Source organism: Rosa rugosa, chromosome 4 (genome assembly GCF_958449725.1).
Source record: "Rosa rugosa chromosome 4, drRosRugo1.1, whole genome shotgun sequence".
In the NCBI taxonomy this organism is placed as follows: Eukaryota; Viridiplantae; Streptophyta; class Magnoliopsida; order Rosales; family Rosaceae; genus Rosa; species Rosa rugosa.
Window position 1 is genome coordinate 13,189,559 of NC_084823.1, and position 20,190 is coordinate 13,209,748.

Consider the following 20,190-nt stretch of genomic DNA (forward strand, 5'->3'; position numbering starts at 1 on the left):
TACACTCAGCTCCTCGAATTGAACCGGGAATGGAAGCTCAAGCATGTAAATAAGCCTCTGGTAATCGAATTGTTGTAGAAGGTCGAAATGGTCTTGGTGGTTCTCGACGATTCCAGAGTGCTACGCTGCTGGAGGTGCCTCTGCCGTACCTGAGTTTTCTGGCGAGAATGCCGACAGTGGTGGCGTGATTTTTGAGGACGAGGAAGCCGGCGAAGAAGGAGGAGTTGGAGAGAATGAGGAATGAGAGAGAGATGATTTGGTTTTAGGCTGTGGACAAGTGAAGCAGAAGAGAGAGGGAAAACAAGGGGCAATTTCGACAATTACCACAATCTGAGGGGACAAAGCTGAAAAGTGGGTCATAGTGTCGAGGCCAACTCAGCGCATGACATCATATTTGGAGCCAAGTTTGAATTTTGGACGCGGGTGATGAAAATTGAAACTGCAAGGACCAACGTGATTAAAAAAAAAGTACAGGGACTGAAGTGAAGATCGACCTAAAGTTGGAGGAGTTAAAATGAATTTAGTCCTATGTATTATGTAAGTGAGAATCGAAGATGTTGGAATTAAAACTCCACAGCGCACCGACTGTTAGTTTAAGAAATAAACCAACATGCCCCCAAAATTCCATTTATTTAATACCATTGGGTTAAACATTGCCTCCAAGGAGAACGAATTGACAGCAAAAAATTCATAGGCAGCAAGAATGTCGTGTTGCTATAGTGGAGGACTGCAGGGTGTGTATAAACCTGAAAGCAAGAAAATGCATTTTGAACGATCACAAACGTAAATGGTCAGGACCAGCATGTATGGTAATTTCACGAGCAATATCATTATGAGGACATTAGCCAATCTTGTTTTAACTGATTTTGCAGAACCGGACGGTAAAGACATATTCTTAGACAATGGCAATATGTAACTTGTAGCATAGATATAATCGATGGTATATTCCAATGGGTTGTTTCAGACAGGTAAATGCTTGCAATCAAAGAGAAGTATTACTTTACTTGTGTGATGCTCAATGTTTGTAATTTTGAGTTTAGTGTTAATTTATATGCTTTTCACAATGTATATATCATCTATAGGACTGTGACGACCGGCAATTTCTACAAAAGACTATGGATATGATCCTTGTGAACACCGGCCAACTTATGACTTTGAGGCCTCAGCCCTCGCCCTCGTAATCTATGGAAACTTGAACAAGGGAATATTTCACCGGCAACCCTCGACTTCATCGGCAAGCACCAACTGGCGACTAGGTGTGATTTTCATCTTTTCCTTTTATTGTCTTTTTCCCCCCTCAATTTATTCACATTAGTAGGAAATTGCATTCCATTTATAACAACAGAAAGTAGAAGTAGGTTACAAAGTACAACCTTTCTCGGCTTGTTTAGTTACTCATCATGACCACTCAAGGAGCCTCTTCCTCTTCCTCTGGTTTCACCCATTCATGGAAATACGATGTCTTTTTGAATTTTAGAGGTACAGATACACGCAACAATTTCACAGGTCAGTTGTACAACTACTTGACTAAAAAGGGAATCAAAACTTTTATGGATGATGAGCTTAGTAAAGGACAGGAAATATCGCAATCTCTTCTTACAGCAATTGAAGGATCCAGGATTTCTGTCGTGGTGTTCTCTCAAAATTATGCATCTTCAAAGTGGTGTCTGGATGAACTTGTGAAAATTCTTCAATGTAAAGATTCAAGGCATCAACTGGTGTTGCCAATTTTTTACAAGGTGGAACCTGCAGATGTCAGAAACCAAGGAGGTAGTTTTGATGAGGCACTTTCTCGCCATAAGTGCAAATTCAAGGATGATCTGGACAAAGTTCTAAGATGGAGAACTGCTCTTACACATGCAGCAAACTTATCTGGATGGACTTTCTCAAAAGGGTACCATTTCTGACCTCTAATTGTTTTAACATATGTAATCTTCTTCATTTTTTGCATTAGTGAATAAGCCCTTGAGACATCCAATTAGACTAGGTGATCAATATCCATAAGTGGCTTGTTTATTAAAGATCGGTCACGTATATCCTGCAGACAAGGACCGTTAACTTCTGATACATTTCAAGAATTTATATGATTTTGTTTTTTCCCTCTGATTGAATGATTATATGTTTTTTCTCTGCAAGTTATATGTGAGTAATTATGATTCTAATTTTTCTTATATATAAAAGAGTTTTTCTATTGAAACCTCCAAATTTGCTCACTTTACCTCCTATGCTTTTTCACCTCCTATCAAATTTTCAAATTTACTCACTAAACTTCACTCAAGTTTCTCAAATAACTTCAGTAATATAATTTGCAAACAATCTATTATCTTTAAAAATTTGGCCATTTTAAAGATTTAATTATTCTATAGATCTTAATTACATCTCCATTCCGTAATCAGATAACATAAATCTCTTATCTAATAAAAAAAAAAATCAAACACAAGGTATTGGGTTTTAAAAATTATTTTCTAATTAACAAGAAAATGTTTTAACATGAACTATTCTGTGTTTTTTATTTTATTTTATTTTTCTCTTTTAGCTGTGCAAAAGAAATTGATGACTAACTATTTTTTCTCGATGTTTATTTTTTTCTCTCAATTTTTTATACCTCATGATTAAATATTTCAAAAGTTTTTTAGTTTTTTTTTTCTTTTAATTGCTAGCTTATTATTATTATTATTATTATTTTGTGTGCAAATATAATGAATAGACTAATTAGATTTGGGTCATAATAGGATTTCTTTTGTTCTCCTTCACCAATATCCGATCAACATGTATACATCATAGTTTTAATTCTTATTAAATATATATTAATGATTTAAATATATATTAATGATTTAATGAGTTTGTAGTGAAATTGGAAGAATTAGAATGCAATCTAATATTATTGAATTTGAAAGTCTAGAGAAAATAAATATAATATTTTTTGGGTATAATTATTATCATTAATAGTCATTTTATAGGAGGTTATATATGTCATTTAATAATTCATAATGGAGTGAGGTCAAGTGAGCAGATTTGGAGGTCCCAATAGAAACTCTCTATATAAAATTGATCTTATGTTTTGAACCATGACAGAACCAGCATATACCTATTCATATACAAAAAATTATGTACCTTTTTTAAAAAAATAGTAAAAGTTCCCTGTGTTTTTAAAACTGACAGGTCAGAATTGAAATTTATCCATGAGATTGTTGAAGAGATTTCGGCACATGTATATAAACGTACCCATTTACATGTTGCTAAACATGCGGTTGGAATAGAGTCACGTGTACAAAATGTGCTCAAGCTTTTAGCTATTGGGGAATGGAATGTCCGCATGGTAGGAATATGGGGAACAGGTGGAATAGGAAAGACAACAATTGCTAAAGCGATATACAATTCAATTGTTCACGAGTTTGAATTTGGTTGCTTTTTGGCAAATGTTAGAGAAGAATCAATACCATATGGAGGTCTAGTAAATTTACAAAATATTGTTCTTTCCAAGATTCCGGGGGGAAAAGATGTCAAGGTAACTAATGTTGATGAAGGGATCACTTTGATAAAGGAATTGTTGAGTCATAAAAGGGTCCTCTTAATTCTTGATGATGTGAATCAATTGAATCAGTTGAACAAATTAGCTGGAGGGCCTGATTGGTTCGGTTTGCAAAGTAGAGTAATTATAACAACAAGAGATACACATTTACTGTGTGCTCATCAACAGGCCCGGCCCTGAGAAATTCAAGGCCCAGGGCGAAAAATAAAATTGGGCCCTTTATATAAAAAAATAATTAAAAATATTTTATATTGATAAAAAAAATATGATACAGCGGGGGGGACATAAAACCAATACCCCGAAAAATAAACATTACATCACTTTATATCAATCAAATCTCATCTAAAATGATTTCTTCTTACACTTTTAGAAGCAAAATCATCAATTATGTGCTGAAGCTCAATATTTTTCAACATATTCTTTTCAATACTCAAGATTGCTAAACCATTCAACCTATCTTGAGTCATTGTTGTCCGCAAATAAGATTTTAATAACTTTAATTTTGAAAAACTTCTTTCTGCAGATGCCACTGTAACAGGTATAGTCAATAAAATCCTATAAGCAACTAAAATATTTGGAAACATATCCATTTTTTTTGCAAACTCCATAATTTTAATGGAATTCCATGGGTTTCCTGTTTCATATGCTTCATTTGGTAGCATTTCCTGCAATATTTGTAACTCAGAAAGCAAATATTTTGCATCAATATCAGACACCTCACCATGTTTCAAAGCAACTTCAAGTTTCAAACAACAATTTTTCATTTCTTCATCATCCAATGAAACCAACCGTGATGCATCAAATAAGAAGCCAAATACAGATTCAAAACTTTCCATTTGTTCAAATCTACTCTTCAATTGAGAAAGAGCCATATCAACTAAGACAAGAAAGTAATCAGTTCTAAAATCTTCTTGAGCTGATTGTTGTTCTCTATCTGTATCATGAATCTCATCAAAATGTCTCTTTCTTATAACCCTACGCTTCACAGGAAATACAGGCTCAATTCCTATTTCATTTGCAATTTCTTTAGCATCAATTATAGCAGAATTAAATCCATTTTCTCTATATTTTTCAAAAAATGAAATCCTTGGGTTACCTCATTTTCACCTTGATTTTCCGAAGAAACACATCTTTTGTTAAAAAATTTATCTAAAGAACCTCTTTGGGAGCTTATAAAATCTTCTTGCTGTTTTTTTCTTTTTCTTTTTTCACTACCAGAAACATATTTCTTAGGAAACATTTATAAAAAACAAAAGGAAAAATATCAATCGAACAATAGAAGTATAGAACCTGGATATGATAAATCTAATTTGCTGTCAACGCAAACCTCCCTCCTTGAGTGATTTGTAGGACTCCTGGCAACTTGTCTTTACTGCTCTCACAAATTGCAGTTGGAAATTCTAATAGAGAAGCCAAAACATTCATCAGAGTTAGATAATTAAACATCAAAATAGAAAACCATTACTGGATCAATAGAAACCGTTTTTATGCATCAAGTTGCAGACTTGCAGCAAGGAAGAAGAAAGGAATTTGAAGATGAAGAAAGGAAATAAATAAGGAATCTGCTTATCTGCCGAAGACTTGCAACTTGTCTTCCTTTTGTTTTGTTTAATTGCACGCTTGCAGCAGCCTCTATATGCTGCCACAAGTGAACTGCCCAAGCTTCCCTTTTGCTGCTTAGTGCTTAGAGCCTTAGATTAAACAATTGCCCAATGCCCATCATTCCATCAATGCAAACAGAAACCCCTCTGCACGCTTGCTTTTCCTTTTCACATGCAGAAAGACTACTTTTTTTTTTTTTTTTTCTGGTCTACTGCCATCAAATTTAGGCCCCCTGTCTACTGCCACAAAATTTGGGCCCTGGGCTATCGCCCTGCCTGCCCTGGGCCAGGGCCGGGCCTGCTCATCAAGTAAATCTGATATACGAGGTTAAGAAATTATGTTTGAAAGAAGCTTGTGAGCTCTTCAATAGTTGGAATGGTCGGTTAGCAAATAGAGAATTGGTTGATTATGAGAATTGTTCTGACCAAATTACTCGCGAATTGCAGAGTGTAGTACATTATGCTCAAGGCTTACCATTAGCTCTTAGAGTTTTAGGGTCGGTTTTACGTGGTAGAAGTATAGATGAATGGAAAGTTGTATTAGATAGTTATAAAAAAGTTCCTAACAAAGAGATTCAAGATATTCTCAAAATCAGTTTTGAGGCACTAGAAGATCCGGTCAAAGAAGTTTTCCTCGACCTTGCATGTTTCTTGAAAGGTAGAAACAAAGACTATGTAATGCAAGCACTGGACGGTTCTGACCTTAACCCCGAGTTTTCCATTACAGTTCTAGTAGAAAAGGCGCTCATAAACATTGATGAGAACAAGTGTATTTGGATGCATGACTTGATGGAAGAAATGGGTAAAGAAATCATTCGTCAAGAGTCACCTGGAGAACCTGGTAAACGTAGCAGATTATGGTTTCATGAAGATGTCTATGATGTTCTGACAGAAAATACTGTAAGTAAAATGTCTTTTTATATATTTCTAGACATATACAAACCTCATCCAATATATATAATAAATGTTACATGTCCTAATAACTTTTGCATTTTCTATACTAGGGAACAAACAAAGTTAAAGGCATCATTGTGAAATTGCCTCGGCCAATTGAGATATCCTTGAATGCAAAATGCTTTAAAAAGATGAAAAGTCTTCAACTTTTTATAAACATTAATGCAAGCTTCTCAGGGGAGGTTCGTTATCTCCCTAACCAATTGAGGTTCCTTGATTGGCCTGGATGTCCACTACAATCTTTGCCATCCAACTTTAATCCGAAGAATCTTGTTTCATTCAATATGCCTGGAAGTCAAATCTCACGGTTGGGTGGAGGATTCAAGGTATTTTATAGTATTTCATCCACTGTTATAGTTCTGTTGAATTTGTTGCAGCTTTCTTTAAGCTTATTATTATACTTTCCGTCCGTTTTCCATTGGCAGAGTTTCCACCGTTTGAAATCTATGAACTTGGAAGGTTGTCACTCCTTGACAGAAGTCCCCAACTTCTCTGGCATGTTCCCAAGCTTAGAGACCCTATGTCTAAGCTATTGTATGAGTTTGGTTGAGCTGCATCCTTCTGTTGGATCCCTTGAAAAACTTGTTGACATAAATCTTGCAGGATGCTATAGCCTCACTATGTTTCCAAGAATAGACAACTCAACTTCTTTGCGTTCTATTGACCTTAGAGGCTGCACTAGTCTTAAGCATTTTCCGGAAATCGAGGAGAAGGTGGAATCCTTAACAACATTGATTCTCACAAAGAGTGGCATCAAAGAGTTGCCTTCATCAATTAATAATCTCATTAGTCTCGAAGTGTTACATGTCGGATTTTGTAGCAGCCTTGCGCAGATTCCACAGAGCATTTATGACTTGCAGCAGTTACAGACGTTCTGTTTACAAAATGGTCCAAAGTTTGTTACCCTTACTAATACAATGAACTCTGGAGTGCTTCCGACTAATCCAAATGTTGCAGATGACAAATATGGCTCTACACCAGAAAGTAATGATGAAACCAGTTTACGGCTTCCAAATCTACGAAGTTTCATAGCAGGAGACTGCAATTTATCGGACACTGATTTCCTTGTTAGTCTCGATTGTGTGTCAACACTAGAAAGATTAGATCTCTCCGGAAATATTTTTGAAAGTCTTCCTCTATGCTTTACCAAATTTGCCAGCTTGACATATCTTGACTTGGATGGTTGCAAAAGGCTGCGAGAAATTCCAGAACTTCCACCAAACGTGGAAAGTTTACATGCGAGAAATTGCGTTTCATTGAAAAGAATTGCAAATCTGTCAAACATTTTGGAACAAAAAGGGTCAAAAATGATTAACCATATGAACTTGACAAAATGTTGGAGACTGCGTGATCGTCTGGCTCAGGACGTCAAGAAGATGAAACGTACTTTACTGATCAATGAGGTCACTCTCTTCTCCCTCTGTCTCTCTTCTCTACAATCTGAGTTCCAGGTTGTATTTCCAGCAAGTGATGTTCCAGAGTGGTTTAGCTGTCAAATGGATTTCACTGCAGGGTTTCCCTTTTATGAATTTTCTTTTGACATCGTTCCACATTTGCAATTAGAGAACACAGGACTGGCCATCTGTGTTGCTCTTGAAAAGCCACAAGCTAATTACCGTTATCAGTGCGACTTCGAGGTCCATTTTTCTTTCAATCATCATCGTCCCTGGCCTGATAGGGTCCTCGGAGAAATTGATGCAACAGAGCCGGCTCATGTGTTCATGTATTATTACCCCTTCTCTAAAATTCCGCCATTTCTTCGTTTAATTCCTCCGCCTGTTACATTTCGAGTTACAATCGTATGTCGTCTCGCCGACGATGGGGACGACCCTCCTATCAAAAGCTGCGGGGTACATCTTGTAATGCCACCAAATGAGGACGTCTCCATAAAGATTTCCAAGTCACAGAAGCTCCCGCCCGAAGAGACTCTTGACCTGAAGACTAGGAGAACGGACAAGGTTGAAGATGACTACAAGCTTTCTGAAGACGATGAAGATGATGAAGAACCCCTTTAAAGTCACTCGATGAACTCGAAGATCCTACTCCTACTGGAATTAACTTCTCAAGTTTATTTAGTATTTTATAAACCTATTTTCGTTGTAATGCTTGCTGTCTTTCCTTTTTTTTTCTTACCCTATGTCTTTAAAAAAAAAAAAAAAATCAGGTTTACAGACATTTGTTTTCAACTATTGTTATAAAGTATAAACACATTTGAGCCTCGATTATTTCCGGAATATGCAAATAAAATCAAGCCATCAGCAAACACATATATACATTTCAGCACCTCAACTACGTATGTGTGTTAAAAGGGTAATAGGTAGGAAATTTTGAGGGAGCTCTCGATTTAGAATAGAGAGTGGCTTGAGACTGGGGAGTGTTATAAAAGGGTAATAGGTGTCTCAAGTCAGTCACAACAACAACTGAAGAATATAGGCAGGCCAGGTATCAAAACTTCCCTGACCTTCATCACTGATCCTCACTGGGATTAACGACGGCTTGGGGTGTATACTAAACCCTGTATAGTTTATAGTTGTGATTCAGTATTATCTTCTCAAACTCTTGCATTTTGATTAAGAGGGCCAGTTGGTATAGCCGATCATTCAGTTTCCAGGTTTATTCCTAATAAGCCAGCTGTAGTCCACTAATTGTGATATAGATTCCTGTTGTATCCTCGAACATGGCATGAGGTTGCCATAATATCTTCGAGATTTCAGTTATTGACGACTACCCTAAACCAAGTTTTCTTCCTAAAGCCAATTTCTCTGATACTTTTTCAGTACGTAAACACTCTATATAACTTCAATTGATATTGATAATGGGATTAATATTTATGTATTGCATATCACCTATATTGGACTTGACATAGATATTACTAAACTGGTTCTCATGTCATGCTGAGAATTTGTCAGTTGCAACTTATCTCTTACACTAAACTAAATCACAATGTGTTTATCAAAATGGTCTACCAAGAAATGTATCTTCTCTAAAAAACAGAATTGCAGAAACAAGATTATGTTTAGTGCATTGTATATCACATTAAACATGAAGAAGATACATGGACTTAAACATTGTGTAGTGCAATGCTTCCCATTGAGTGAGCAACATACCAAAAATCGACACATTGTAGAAACAAGTTATATTCAGTAACTACTAGGCTAGCATCAAAATGTTTATACTTCGGGCAAATCTATACCATCTTTCATTTTCTTCATTACTGTTCTTACCCAAGAGCCAGAACACTATCTTATGAAATCACTTGTTTTCAAATATCAATCATCAATTGAAACCTAAACCCAATAATGCCATCCAAACTCATCCTCAATTATACCACAAACATAATTACTTAACAGAGCAAGCATCAATTACAAAAGCAAAGCTTAAAATCTCCATAGCTTCAAAAGTTAAACATAATAACAACAACAACTGAACTGGGTACCAAATTCTTCTACTGAACAGTGGGCGGTGCTTGCGGAGAAGAAGCGTCTGCAGCAGAAGCATCATCAGAAGAAGCGAGGAAAACCCAATCGGCGGGGAGAGGCGGCAGAGGAGCGTACACAGTGGGCTTGCGTTTCACGTCCCACGCAGCCGTTTTGCGTGGCCGCGTCTTGCGGTGGTGCGCCGTCGCCTTCTTCTGCGGCCTCGACGAGCATTCTATCACCAACCCACCACCGGAACCCCCGCAGAGTGGTGGAGCCATCTGGGTGACTCCGAACGACGCCGTTGCGGAGGGGTTTCGGAGAGGGACGGGCATGGAGAGGAGCTGAGGCCCCAACATCACAGCGGAGACTGACATTTTGGGTGAGAGTGAGACGAGGGAGGTGGCTTTTGCGTTTGGTTCTGTGGGGATAACGTTATCTATCTTTTCAAGTTCGATTTGGGTGGGGTTGCTCTTTCACTGGCGTTTTTTTACTAGTTACTGCAATGCACAAGTGTCAATTGTATTTACTAAGGTGGGATTATGCTGAGGAGTCATGAGACGCGCTACATGCCCGGGTTTGCTCGCTACAATTTTTGGGCCGCCGGAGTGGTGAGGTGCTGGCTCCGGGCTCCCGTGGTCTGAGTTCCTTGTGCCCCTTCTAAAGAACGTTTTTCTCTGTCCTTTGATAAATGTCATGGTGTATATGTGGAAGCAAATTGCAGGTGCCAGTAGCGGATCTTGGTACAACGATGGAGACTCAAGCTCACCCCAAATATTTGGGCTTAAAAAAAAAAAACTACATGTATACCTTTTTATTTTTATTTTTTTATAATTGGGTATAGCCTATTCAAGCCCACCCAAAAGTCTGGTCAAAGTGTGACCCCAGCCCAACCTTTCTTCTTTCGGTATGCCTCTTCCCCCGAGCGAAACCCTCGTTTTGGGTTGCTGAGGCACTTCTTTCAGTATGTATCCTCTGATTACAGTCAAAGTATGTATCCTCTGCGCCTCCTGCCTTCCTGCGAGTAAACGGATGATAAGACTAGACCTTATCAACTTGGAAACTTAATAGAATAGAGGGCTGGGATCACTTCGAGGGGATCAACCTCCGATATTTAAATTGAATACTTTCATTCATTCTCCCTTCTTATAGGGACTAGATGCACGTTCTAGAGTATGACCCCTAGAAGACCACACCCATAATTAACATTGGGAAATACCAACCCTAATAATTACAATGGAAAACACAAACTTATTTAATATCATAGACTATTAGGAAGTTCTAGAGAAGTATACATTTTTCAAGAATTCACCGACTCTTTGACCGACTCTACCAACGGAAATGCTACAACCTTCTTTTGACGACCGGTACAAACAAGCCAAAGAGTGAACGTCCTGGTTCGAGTGTTCGCGCGACCTAGTTGGCTGGTTCGAGTGTTTGCCGAACGCTGAGACTCTCACTCTCTCGCCGTCTGCCCTTCTCCACTTCTCTCAGAGATCAACTCATCAAAGTAACGTACTTCTCTCAGTCTCCCTCTTCAATTTGGGGAAATCAATCAATTGATTCAATTCAATGCAAATATAATTTCAATTTTGTTTAATTTAATCAATCCAATTTGGGGCAATTTTTAGGGTTAAGGATTGATCTCAAATTCAATTTTGTGGGTTGTAGTGGATTGAAGATTGAGGTCAAGGATCTACGATGTGGGTTTAATTGATGTGAAAAATTATCAAGGTCAGTAGCACTAGCACTGGCAAATGCTTCTTGAGTTCTTTCTGTACTGGCGGATGAGTTCTTTCTGAAAAATTATCAAGGTCATTAGCACTAGCACTACCATCTTTAATTCGCTAGCACTGGTGGATGCTTCTTGAGTTCTTTCTGTACCATCTTTAATTGCTTATTTTTAGAGACTTCAGATTCTTTCAAGTATCATTGTTGCTGGAAAATTGTACTGAAACAAATATTTTTAGGTGTTTATTAGGTGGTTCCTCAATTTTTGACCTTTTTCTATTTTGGTTTTGCACGTATGAGTGGAGTTCACCCACGGCCACATTAATCTGTTTGGCTGTTTCATTTCTTAAAAAGAGGGTTCTTTTGTACATTTGTTTCGAAGACAATGTTTCTTAGAAAAAAGGGTTCTCTTGACAACACATAAACCCTTGCATTTGAACTGCCAGTCTGGAACTATGAACTGGAACACAATGTTTTTTTTTTTTAAGCTAGAAATCCAAGCCCCCCTTAAGATTTCAATCCTGGATCCGCCACTGGCAAATACCCATGCTTGGCCTCGAGAAGACCATTAGTTTACTTGAGGAGATAGACAAAAGGTTGAGATCCTTTTCACTGTTTCACTTACTGGTATTGGATTCTGAAGTCATGATTAATTTTAGCCGCCTATTTGATCTCGGAGATCCAACATTGGACACTTTTGGCGTTTGAGTTGCCGGACTCGTGTATAGGTAAGATCGAAATCTTATCACATGTACGTCGTATTACGTCCCGGATCTCAAGTTACTGGTTTACTAGTCTTTCGGACGGTAAACGACATTTATTTTTACTTTTGACTCTGTTTCGATCTTTTAGGGGAGGCCTAAAAGTTAACTTTCTGTATCGTTTGTCTTTTGAGAAAATTTTCTTCACAAAAGTTGTAAGGGACATTAAACCGAGTCCGTGGACATGTGGTACGCTTAAATCAGAGTTTGTATACGAAAGTTATGGCCTAAAATGTGAAAGTTACTGTTCATGGTAACTTTCTATATATAGGATTTTTACCGAGGTAAGTTATTGTTACATCCTAGATCTCAAGTTACCGGTTTACTAGTCTTTCGGACGGTAAACGACATTTATTTTTACTTTTGACTTTGTTTCGATCTTTTAGGGGACCCTAAAAGTTAACTTTTTGTATCGTTTGTCTTTTGAGAAAATTTTCTTCACAAAAGTAGTAGGGGACGTTAAACCGAGTCTGTGGACATGTGGTATGCTTAAATCGGAGTTCGTATACGAAAGTTATGGGCTAAAATGTGAAAGTTATTGTTCATGATAGCTTTATATATATATATATATATATATATATATATATATATATATATATAAGATTTTTACCGAGGTAAGTTTCCATTTCGAGAAACATACCCCCCCCCTGACTTTCTCTCTCATCCTGTTGTCCTCCTCACTTCTGATTTTTAGTTTTTCCGACTTTTCTCTGCCGTCCAACCGGCGCTCCACCGCTATCATTGGATTCGTCTCCTCCTCCTCTACAAGGTTGTGGCCGGGGCTCATGGCGATTTGGCCGGAGACGAGAGATATAAGCCGAAATCTCCCACTGTAGCAGTTTTGTCTTCTTCAGCGATTTCTTCCTATTCCGGCCACCATATTCGACCAAACCGGTCCTAATCGATCACCCATTCTTGATAGATGAATCCCTCTAAGTTTCACACTCCAATTTGAGGTGTGGAAGGAGAATCGAAGAATTTGGGATTCTAGGGTTTGATTTCGGGTTCAAGTTTTCCGGCCAAATTCCTGCAATTCAAGGTAGTTTCTCATCTTTTGGTAGTTAGAAATGTTGGTTGGGTTGATGAGAGGAAGATTTTGGCATAGGTGAGGTTGCCCACTCGCCACCACTGTTGGTGGTGCTCGGAGGTGTTTAGGGCTGATTCTAGCCTTCCATTTTGGGCTAGTTAGGTTGGTTGTCAGTTGTGGAACTCATAGGTATGAATTCAGTGGAAATTGGAGTTATTTTGGTTATCGATTGTGAAATTCCAGAGTTTGGGGATTTCGGTTATTGAATTACAAGAATTCGAATGTTGGATTTCTCTCGGTTATGCCCTAGAACCTTTAAATTAATGAATTGGAGTTAATGGTGAAGTTTGGGTTAAATCGGAGAAAAAAATTGAAATATTGATTTATGAGGGTATGATGTTGGAACCGTATGTAATTGATGAATTGTTATTCACGAATTATAATTATGTATAAGACAACGTACCGAGCTACTGCTCAACAAAGAAACCCGTAAGCGTGGTACCCAAAATAGTACTGTGAGTGGACTTTTCTTCTAAATAATGATGCATGCATTTATTCCTTGAATTAATGCTTTATTTAATTATCATTATATATATTTCGAGCATATGATTTGATTTCGGAATGATTTTGGCTCTACGTTTTAAAAAGATATTGTGAATTTTGGAATAAAGTATGATTTACGATTTATTAATGATTTTCGACGAATGATTTTTCGAGGTGGTTTCCGGAATTAAATATATTTCTATTCATCGATTTGTGATTTTTGAAAGATTTTCGAAATGGGGTTTCGATGGGGTTATATTTCTTATTTATTTATCAACTTTCCTTTTTGGCATTAGGAATGCCTTAATGATGATTTTAGATTTGGTTTTGTTTCTGATTTACGATTTATAATTTGATCTTGCGTATTTGCTATTGATTTGAGATTATCTTGATGTGTGGGACACGTCGTCGATTTTAGTGGAATTATCACAAGATTTACCGAGTATGGTTGAGAATCGTACTCATGCTTTCTTTGGCGAGATTTTGGGGAAGCTTTATGGATTTACTGGTTTTTGAATGATTTTCTCCACCATACTCTGGTTGCTTTATTTTTTTAGTTCTCCTCCTCACATGAGTGGCAGTCGAGGCTCCTCCTCACTTACTTTGTGTTTGTGGGTCGAAGTCGAGGATAGAGCCTAGGAGGCTCCGACATGAGTCTGGGAGACTCCTTCGTTGTATGGTGATATTCATCTTCCCCTTACTTTATGTTTATTCTTAACCAGCGGGGCTGGTATGATTTCACGAGATTTTGAGAATAAAGAAATATGTTTTCTAAACGTTGCATGCATCGAGATTTTATAAGTTTAACTACGTGGGAAAGTATTAAAGCTTTGCTTCATTTAAATTATCTTGATTATTTATTTTTGTCCACTCACACTAACGTGTTTTTCAATTACTTTCCCCTGGGCCCTTCGGTTTCAAATGCTCAGTTTGCAGGCTAGGTTGGTTGAGGTCGGGCGTACATAGATTCGAGGCATAGTCAACAGCATAGCTTCCATGTATTTATTCTATTTATGTTTTCCTTGTTACCTAGTGGATTAGAATTGCTCTGATAACCTGTAGGATTAATGTTATCAAGTTGAGACTTGTACTTGTGAAATGAGAGATGTTGTGACTTCGGGGAGCAGGGTGGCCCCAGGAGAATAAGGTTGGTTTGTTAGAAGTGCATTTGTGTGGTTTGCAGGTTTTGGTTAGTCCATTTTTAGGAGAAGTTTCGCCAAATTTTTTGCAGAATTTCTTCTAAGGTGGGCCCCGCAGGGCTAGCTAGGATTTCCGGGTGAAACCTGGTGCCAGTTCTGTCACGTCGTCTGATTTCTCACTCTGTTTTAAGTTAGAATTTTATTACTCATTATTACATCGCTAAATTGTTTTTTTCGTTTAAAGACCAATCCAGTTGGAGATTAGGGTGTTATATCAGGACCAACTATATTCCAATAAGCTTGATAAAAAGACCCTGAAAAACCATAAAGCCCTAGAGCACTAGAGCTACCCATAGAAAAAACAACGTTTCTAATTTCTCTGTTGTAGGAATTGCTGATAGCACAACATTTTTTTCATCTGTCAACAGTGATGTAATAACTGAACAAACCTAATCCACGTTTGTGGCAAGGGAGGACATAGCATAAACATTCTAATAAAAAGCCATAGCATGTGTTGCAATATATGAAGGGTCAATAAGTAACCTCTGCCCATCATGGAGTGAAGACATTCGAGCCTTAGCACAATTGTCCTTGGCATAAGCATGGAAAAAGGAAGTACTTTGATCCCATCAGTGAACCATTTAACCCAAGCTCTATCTTTCCAATGACCTTCTTACAACTTGAGAGAATCCAACACTAAAGACTTGTAAATGGACTGGATTTTGATCCGGACCCACTCCAGATCCGTGGCTATTGGACGAGTTTGGATCAAAAATTTTGATCGTTGATCCGTTAATAATCCGAATTCGTTAACCTGTTTATTTAACAGATCAAGTACGGATTTAGGTCGATCCGATTCGTTAATGATCCGGCCCGTTTTCGTAATAATAAAATATTGTTTTTTATTAATATATTATTATTTTAAAAAAATATATAAAATATAAAATATTAAGAATTTCTAATACAAATTGTTTGCAGAAATCTAAGGGACAATCCATCACCCAAGATTCCAAGAAGCATTAAGAATTTTGATAATGTAACTCTACTTTTGGTGATACTCTTCATGTTATTTTAATATTTTATTAATATCTTATGAGGTGTCATGATATAAATTTAATATTACTATTTCAAATTTTAAAATATTTGAAATTATAAACGGGTCAGATTAGCGGATCGGGTATCCGTTAATCCAGCGGATACGGATTTGGATCGAACTATCAATGATCCACCGGGTTAACGAAGCGGGTTTGGATCGAATTTTTTTTTAAGTAAACGGATTTGAATTTAGGTCGATCCGATCCAAATCCGGTCCATTTACATGTTTACGGACTGCAATATCTTGTTGAATGTTGGCTACAGTTTGACTTGCAGCAACCACTTTTTGATGGACATTACCAAAGATAACTTTGTTCCAATCATGTAAACAACATTTCAAAGCCTTTAATTTTTGCAAAGTAACAAATATTGGATAACCCCAAAATTGATTAGAATACTAGCAATTAGACACTATTGCACAGAAATTTAGATGCTGCAACCACATAAACTGAAACCTGAAAGGCTTAGGACCACTTGGGGGATAGTTTTGAAGCTGAGAAAATCAATGGAGAATGATCAGAAGCAACACGAGGAAGTGCAATGCAACTAGTAAAAGGCGGAGCTTCAAACCAAGAAATATCACAAAGAGATCTGCCCAAACAAAGCTCTACAACCATTTGACCAGGTAAAAAACAAACCAGAAGTATCCAAATGAACCAAATCACAAGTATCTGACATACTTTGTAAATCTGCACAAAGAGAGACAAGAAGGAGATGGACCTCATGGTTTCTCGTGAGCACCTAACACAGCATTGAAGTCACCAATAACCATCCATGGAACAATCATTTAAGGCTGAAGAGCATTAAGAACCTGCCATAAATCCTTGCGTTTGACATAAGAGGCAGAAGGATATACAGTAGAAATTAAATTGACTAAGCTCATTATCAAAAGGAACCTCAATAGTAACTTGTTGCTTTGAGTTTGGAAATTATCGCTGGATTAGGAATATGAAGCCCCTTCAACACCCAAAGACTTGGAAGTGCAACCCCATGGTCGTTAGTCACAACAAGATCCAAATTCAAGAACTGCAGAAATTGAGTTGAAAGCCACTTTCGGCTCAGCAATGCAAACAAAATATGGTTTGTGAATAGGGAAAATTTCGCAAACAGTACATCAAGTAAATGCCACTAATAATTCTTATACATAAAGTTCCAAATCAATCATTTCGGTACACGAAATCTGAAACTCGACCCACTATCAGTACACGACGTCAATGACGCCGTTAATTTGACACCAAAATGTCTATTATGCCCTCAGTTTTTTTTTCTCTTTTTTTTTTTTCCTTCGTTTTTATCTCTTTCTTCTTCCTTCTTCCAGCTCCACGAAACCCATCTCTGTTCTTCATGTGAGAAGAAGCCCGAGCTCACCCACTTCGAAACCCACCTCTGTTCTTTAGTTTTCCTTTCTTTCTTTCTGATTTTTCTTCATCTATTCGATTCCTCCTTCCTCAAATCCCTCTCTCTCTCTCTTTCTTGCTGTGGATCCGGAAGAAGGAAGAAGAAAGAGATAAAAACGAAGGAAAAAAAAAAAAAAGAACAGAAAAAAAAAATTATTAAAAAAAAAAATTTGAGGGCATAATAGGCATTTTGGTGTCAAATTAACGGCGTCATTGACATCGTGTACTGATAGTGGGTCGAGTTTCAGATTTCTTGTACCGAAATGATTGGTTTGGAACTTTATGTATGATAATTATTAGTGGCCTTTACTTGGTGTACTGTTTGTGAAATTTTCCCTTGTGAATATGACAGATGTTTGAAAGCTCAAATTGGGATTCAATGTTTCCCACTCCTTTGATATTCTCATATTCTAATAAAGAACCTTCATTGATGGTATTTTTTATTTTTTATTTTGTCCTGCTTTGGATAAGCGGTTTCACGAGCTAAAACTTGAGTAGCTTATCGTCTTTGTTGTTTTTTTTGCTGAGACTAGAGGTGGCAAACGGACCGCTAAGCACGAGCACGGCCCAAGCCCGTTAGTGGCGCAGCACGACCCGAGCACGTTAGAATAACGGGTCGGGTTGGACCAAGGAATATTAGCCCATTGACCCGGCCCGAGCACGACATATTGTGGGCCGGCCGGTTACAAACACAAAATTTCATTTTGTTTTTAAAAATATTAAAAAACCACAATGATGAGATTTGAATATTAGACTTTTTTATTTAAAATCTCATGACAATTCCACAAATGCTATTTCTTTTATGTTATCAAAATCGTGAAATAAAACATTATATCCTTGTTTTGACATAAAGTATTTTTTCTAAATATTAAATATATGTTTATTAATAAAGACTAATCTCATAATAATACAACTATAGAATGAAGGAAAGAATAATATGATACTAAATCTCCATTATATTAATAAAGATTAATCTCACAATAATATACTAAAAGCAATATATTTTGAGTTATTTTTTTCTTTCTTTCTTGTAGTGGAATATAAAAAATTATTAGAAAACTAATCTTAAACAGCTAAGATTGAGAAATACATTGTAGAACTTAATTTATTTGAATTTTTTAAATAATTAAATAAAATTATTTATTCAAATTAAGATTTTAAAATCGTGCTTTATAGTGGGTAGGCACGAGCACGGCCAGTTTATTGGCCCGGCACGAGCACAACCTGACATGATATAGGCTTGAGCCATGGGCCGGACCGGGCTTAATGTTTAAGTAAATGGGCCGGCACGAGCCCGACACGATAATAAATGGGCCGGCCCAAGCACGGCACGAAGCACGACTAGGCCCGCTTAAAATGGGTCGGGTCTGGTCGGGCCGGCCCGTTTGCCACCTCTAGCTGAGACTTAGGGAGAACCAGTGTGAAATCGTTGTCAATATCTCCATTAACCCCATGACTAGTAATTAAGGAGACATCCTTGGCTAAAGTTGCAACATGTTCAAACTCAGGCGGAGCATGACCTATAGATAAGTCAGATTGGCCAATCAATTGTTCCTCTTTCCACCATTTCATGCCAACTCTGACTACTGTGTGGAGAGATGAGTTTTGACGGCTAGGCACGATTGTCACTTATCTCATCATCACTTTCAAGTTTCAACACATCATCGTCAGTAGTATGAACATTAAGGTCCTCCAAAGTGTCATAATTAAATGCCAATAGCAACTGATTTATTAGCACTGAAAATATCTACCTCCTTAACCACTTGAGCAGATAGATTAAAAAACACTGCTTCAATTTTCTTATTTGCAGGGATGACAAATTTATTCTCATTGATAAGAGGAGTATTGACAGCTTCACTACTTCCACCATTCCCCTTTACTATGGGTTCATTAATGACCAAATCCGCAATACGATTGAGTTCCTGATCAACGACTTCAGTGAGAGCATCTTCTGCGAATTTTGTAATCCATTCATTGTTTGCTACCTCAAAACAGTGTTGAACTTGAGGATTACTGCTGAAATTGTTTAAGTTTTTCTCACAAACATTGTTTACAATTGCCTTGGGTCGATACTCCTGACGTACAATGTGAGTAGGTTTTGTAGCAAGCTTTTGTTCTTGAACTTTTGGCTTTTTGTTAGAATTTTTCAAGTGCCTGCAGTGATCAGCCATGTGACCCACCTTCCCACAGTCAGTACACATATTCTCATAAACTACTTCAATTGGAAACAATGAGTTTCCCGCTTCACCATCAAAGATGATGATAATTCACCTGCTAGATCAACATCTACCAAGACTCGAGCCAAATATCTGAATTGTCGCTCCTTTGTAGCTTTATCAATCTACTATGGAGTGCTCACACCCCTGGGTATCTCCATAATATGTTGTTAATGCAAATAATTTTGGCTCAAACCATAAAATCTAACCCAAATTTGAGAGTGTGTTTGTGGAAAGGTATCTCCTGTAACAAAATATGGCTTCCACTGAGTAAGACGAAAAATTCCATCAGGAAGAGTACAAGTACCTCCACCCCATACCCTACGCAGATCCTATTCTGTGGCAAAATGAATGTCAAAATACTCTTTACCAAGCGGTACCAGACGCCATGGCTCCGAAGGCAGCCAGAGACCAGCAAACAATCCTTTTAGCGCATTAGCCTTCAAAGGTTTAGAACCCTTACGCAGCAGTAGACGACTAATAAGATTGGTTTTGAAATGCCCCTGATATAAGGATTCATTGATCTTAACATAAATCTTATCTCCGCAAACAACAGCAGATGACAGTTGACTGAGAGGTATAGCTGACTCGGTTGAGTTGGAGAGAACATATGCAAAAGTGTGCGCCTTAGGGGCTGGTGGAGGAGACGGTGAAGCTGTGTCCAAGCCTCCCATGAACGCCCAAGAACAAACAGTCGTCTCAGAGCTCGTCGACGGCATCACGCAACCCTAGAAAAACCCTTAAACGGCGAAAGTTTTTTTTTTTTCTCCGTCTGTAA

General features: G+C 37.6%; 2 protein-coding genes and 2 long non-coding RNA genes across 5 annotated transcripts in view; 2 read left to right on the forward strand and 2 right to left on the reverse strand.

Annotated features, from left to right (window-relative positions):
• The window catches only part of LOC133741984 (uncharacterized), a 78,724-nt gene that overhangs the window by 37,632 nt on the left and 20,902 nt on the right, over positions 1-20,190 (reverse strand). The window lies entirely within an intron of this gene.
• LOC133741975 (disease resistance-like protein DSC1) lies at positions 426-9,009 on the forward strand. 2 transcript variants are annotated; one of them, XM_062169676.1, is made up of 6 exons: positions 426-968; positions 1,083-1,506; positions 1,603-1,894; positions 5,861-6,033; positions 6,138-6,413; positions 6,513-9,009. In XM_062169676.1, exons 3-6 carry the CDS (start codon positions 1,858-1,860, stop codon positions 8,100-8,102), a joined length of 2,076 nt encoding a protein of 691 aa, XP_062025660.1. In that variant the 5' UTR covers positions 426-968; positions 1,083-1,506; positions 1,603-1,857; the 3' UTR covers positions 8,103-9,009. The 2 variants fall into 2 exon arrangements, with proteins under 2 accessions (XP_062025660.1, XP_062025659.1); XM_062169675.1 differs by having other exon boundaries at positions 426-1,506.
• Positions 9,410-10,068, reverse strand: LOC133741982 (large ribosomal subunit protein cL38). Its single transcript, XM_062169686.1, has one exon. It carries the CDS (start codon positions 9,878-9,880, stop codon positions 9,533-9,535), a length of 348 nt encoding a protein of 115 aa, XP_062025670.1. The 5' UTR covers positions 9,881-10,068; the 3' UTR covers positions 9,410-9,532.
• LOC133741983 (uncharacterized) lies at positions 10,671-11,496 on the forward strand. The gene is made up of 2 exons (XR_009862290.1): positions 10,671-11,013; positions 11,175-11,496. It is a non-coding gene; the product is annotated as an uncharacterized LOC133741983 (long non-coding RNA).

Coding starts and splice junctions, on each gene's coding strand:
- LOC133741975 (XM_062169675.1), top strand. CDS start 1,858: ATGCAGCAAACTTATCTGGATGGACTTTCTCAAAAGG. Junction 1,895..5,860: donor GGATGGACTTTCTCAAAAGG/GTACCATTTCTG, acceptor TTTCCATTACAG/TTCTAGTAGAAAAGGCGCTC. Junction 6,034..6,137: donor ATGTTCTGACAGAAAATACT/GTAAGTAAAATG, acceptor TTTCTATACTAG/GGAACAAACAAAGTTAAAGG.
- LOC133741982 (XM_062169686.1), bottom strand. CDS start 9,880: ATGTCAGTCTCCGCTGTGATGTTGGGGCCTCAGCTCCTCTCCATGCCC.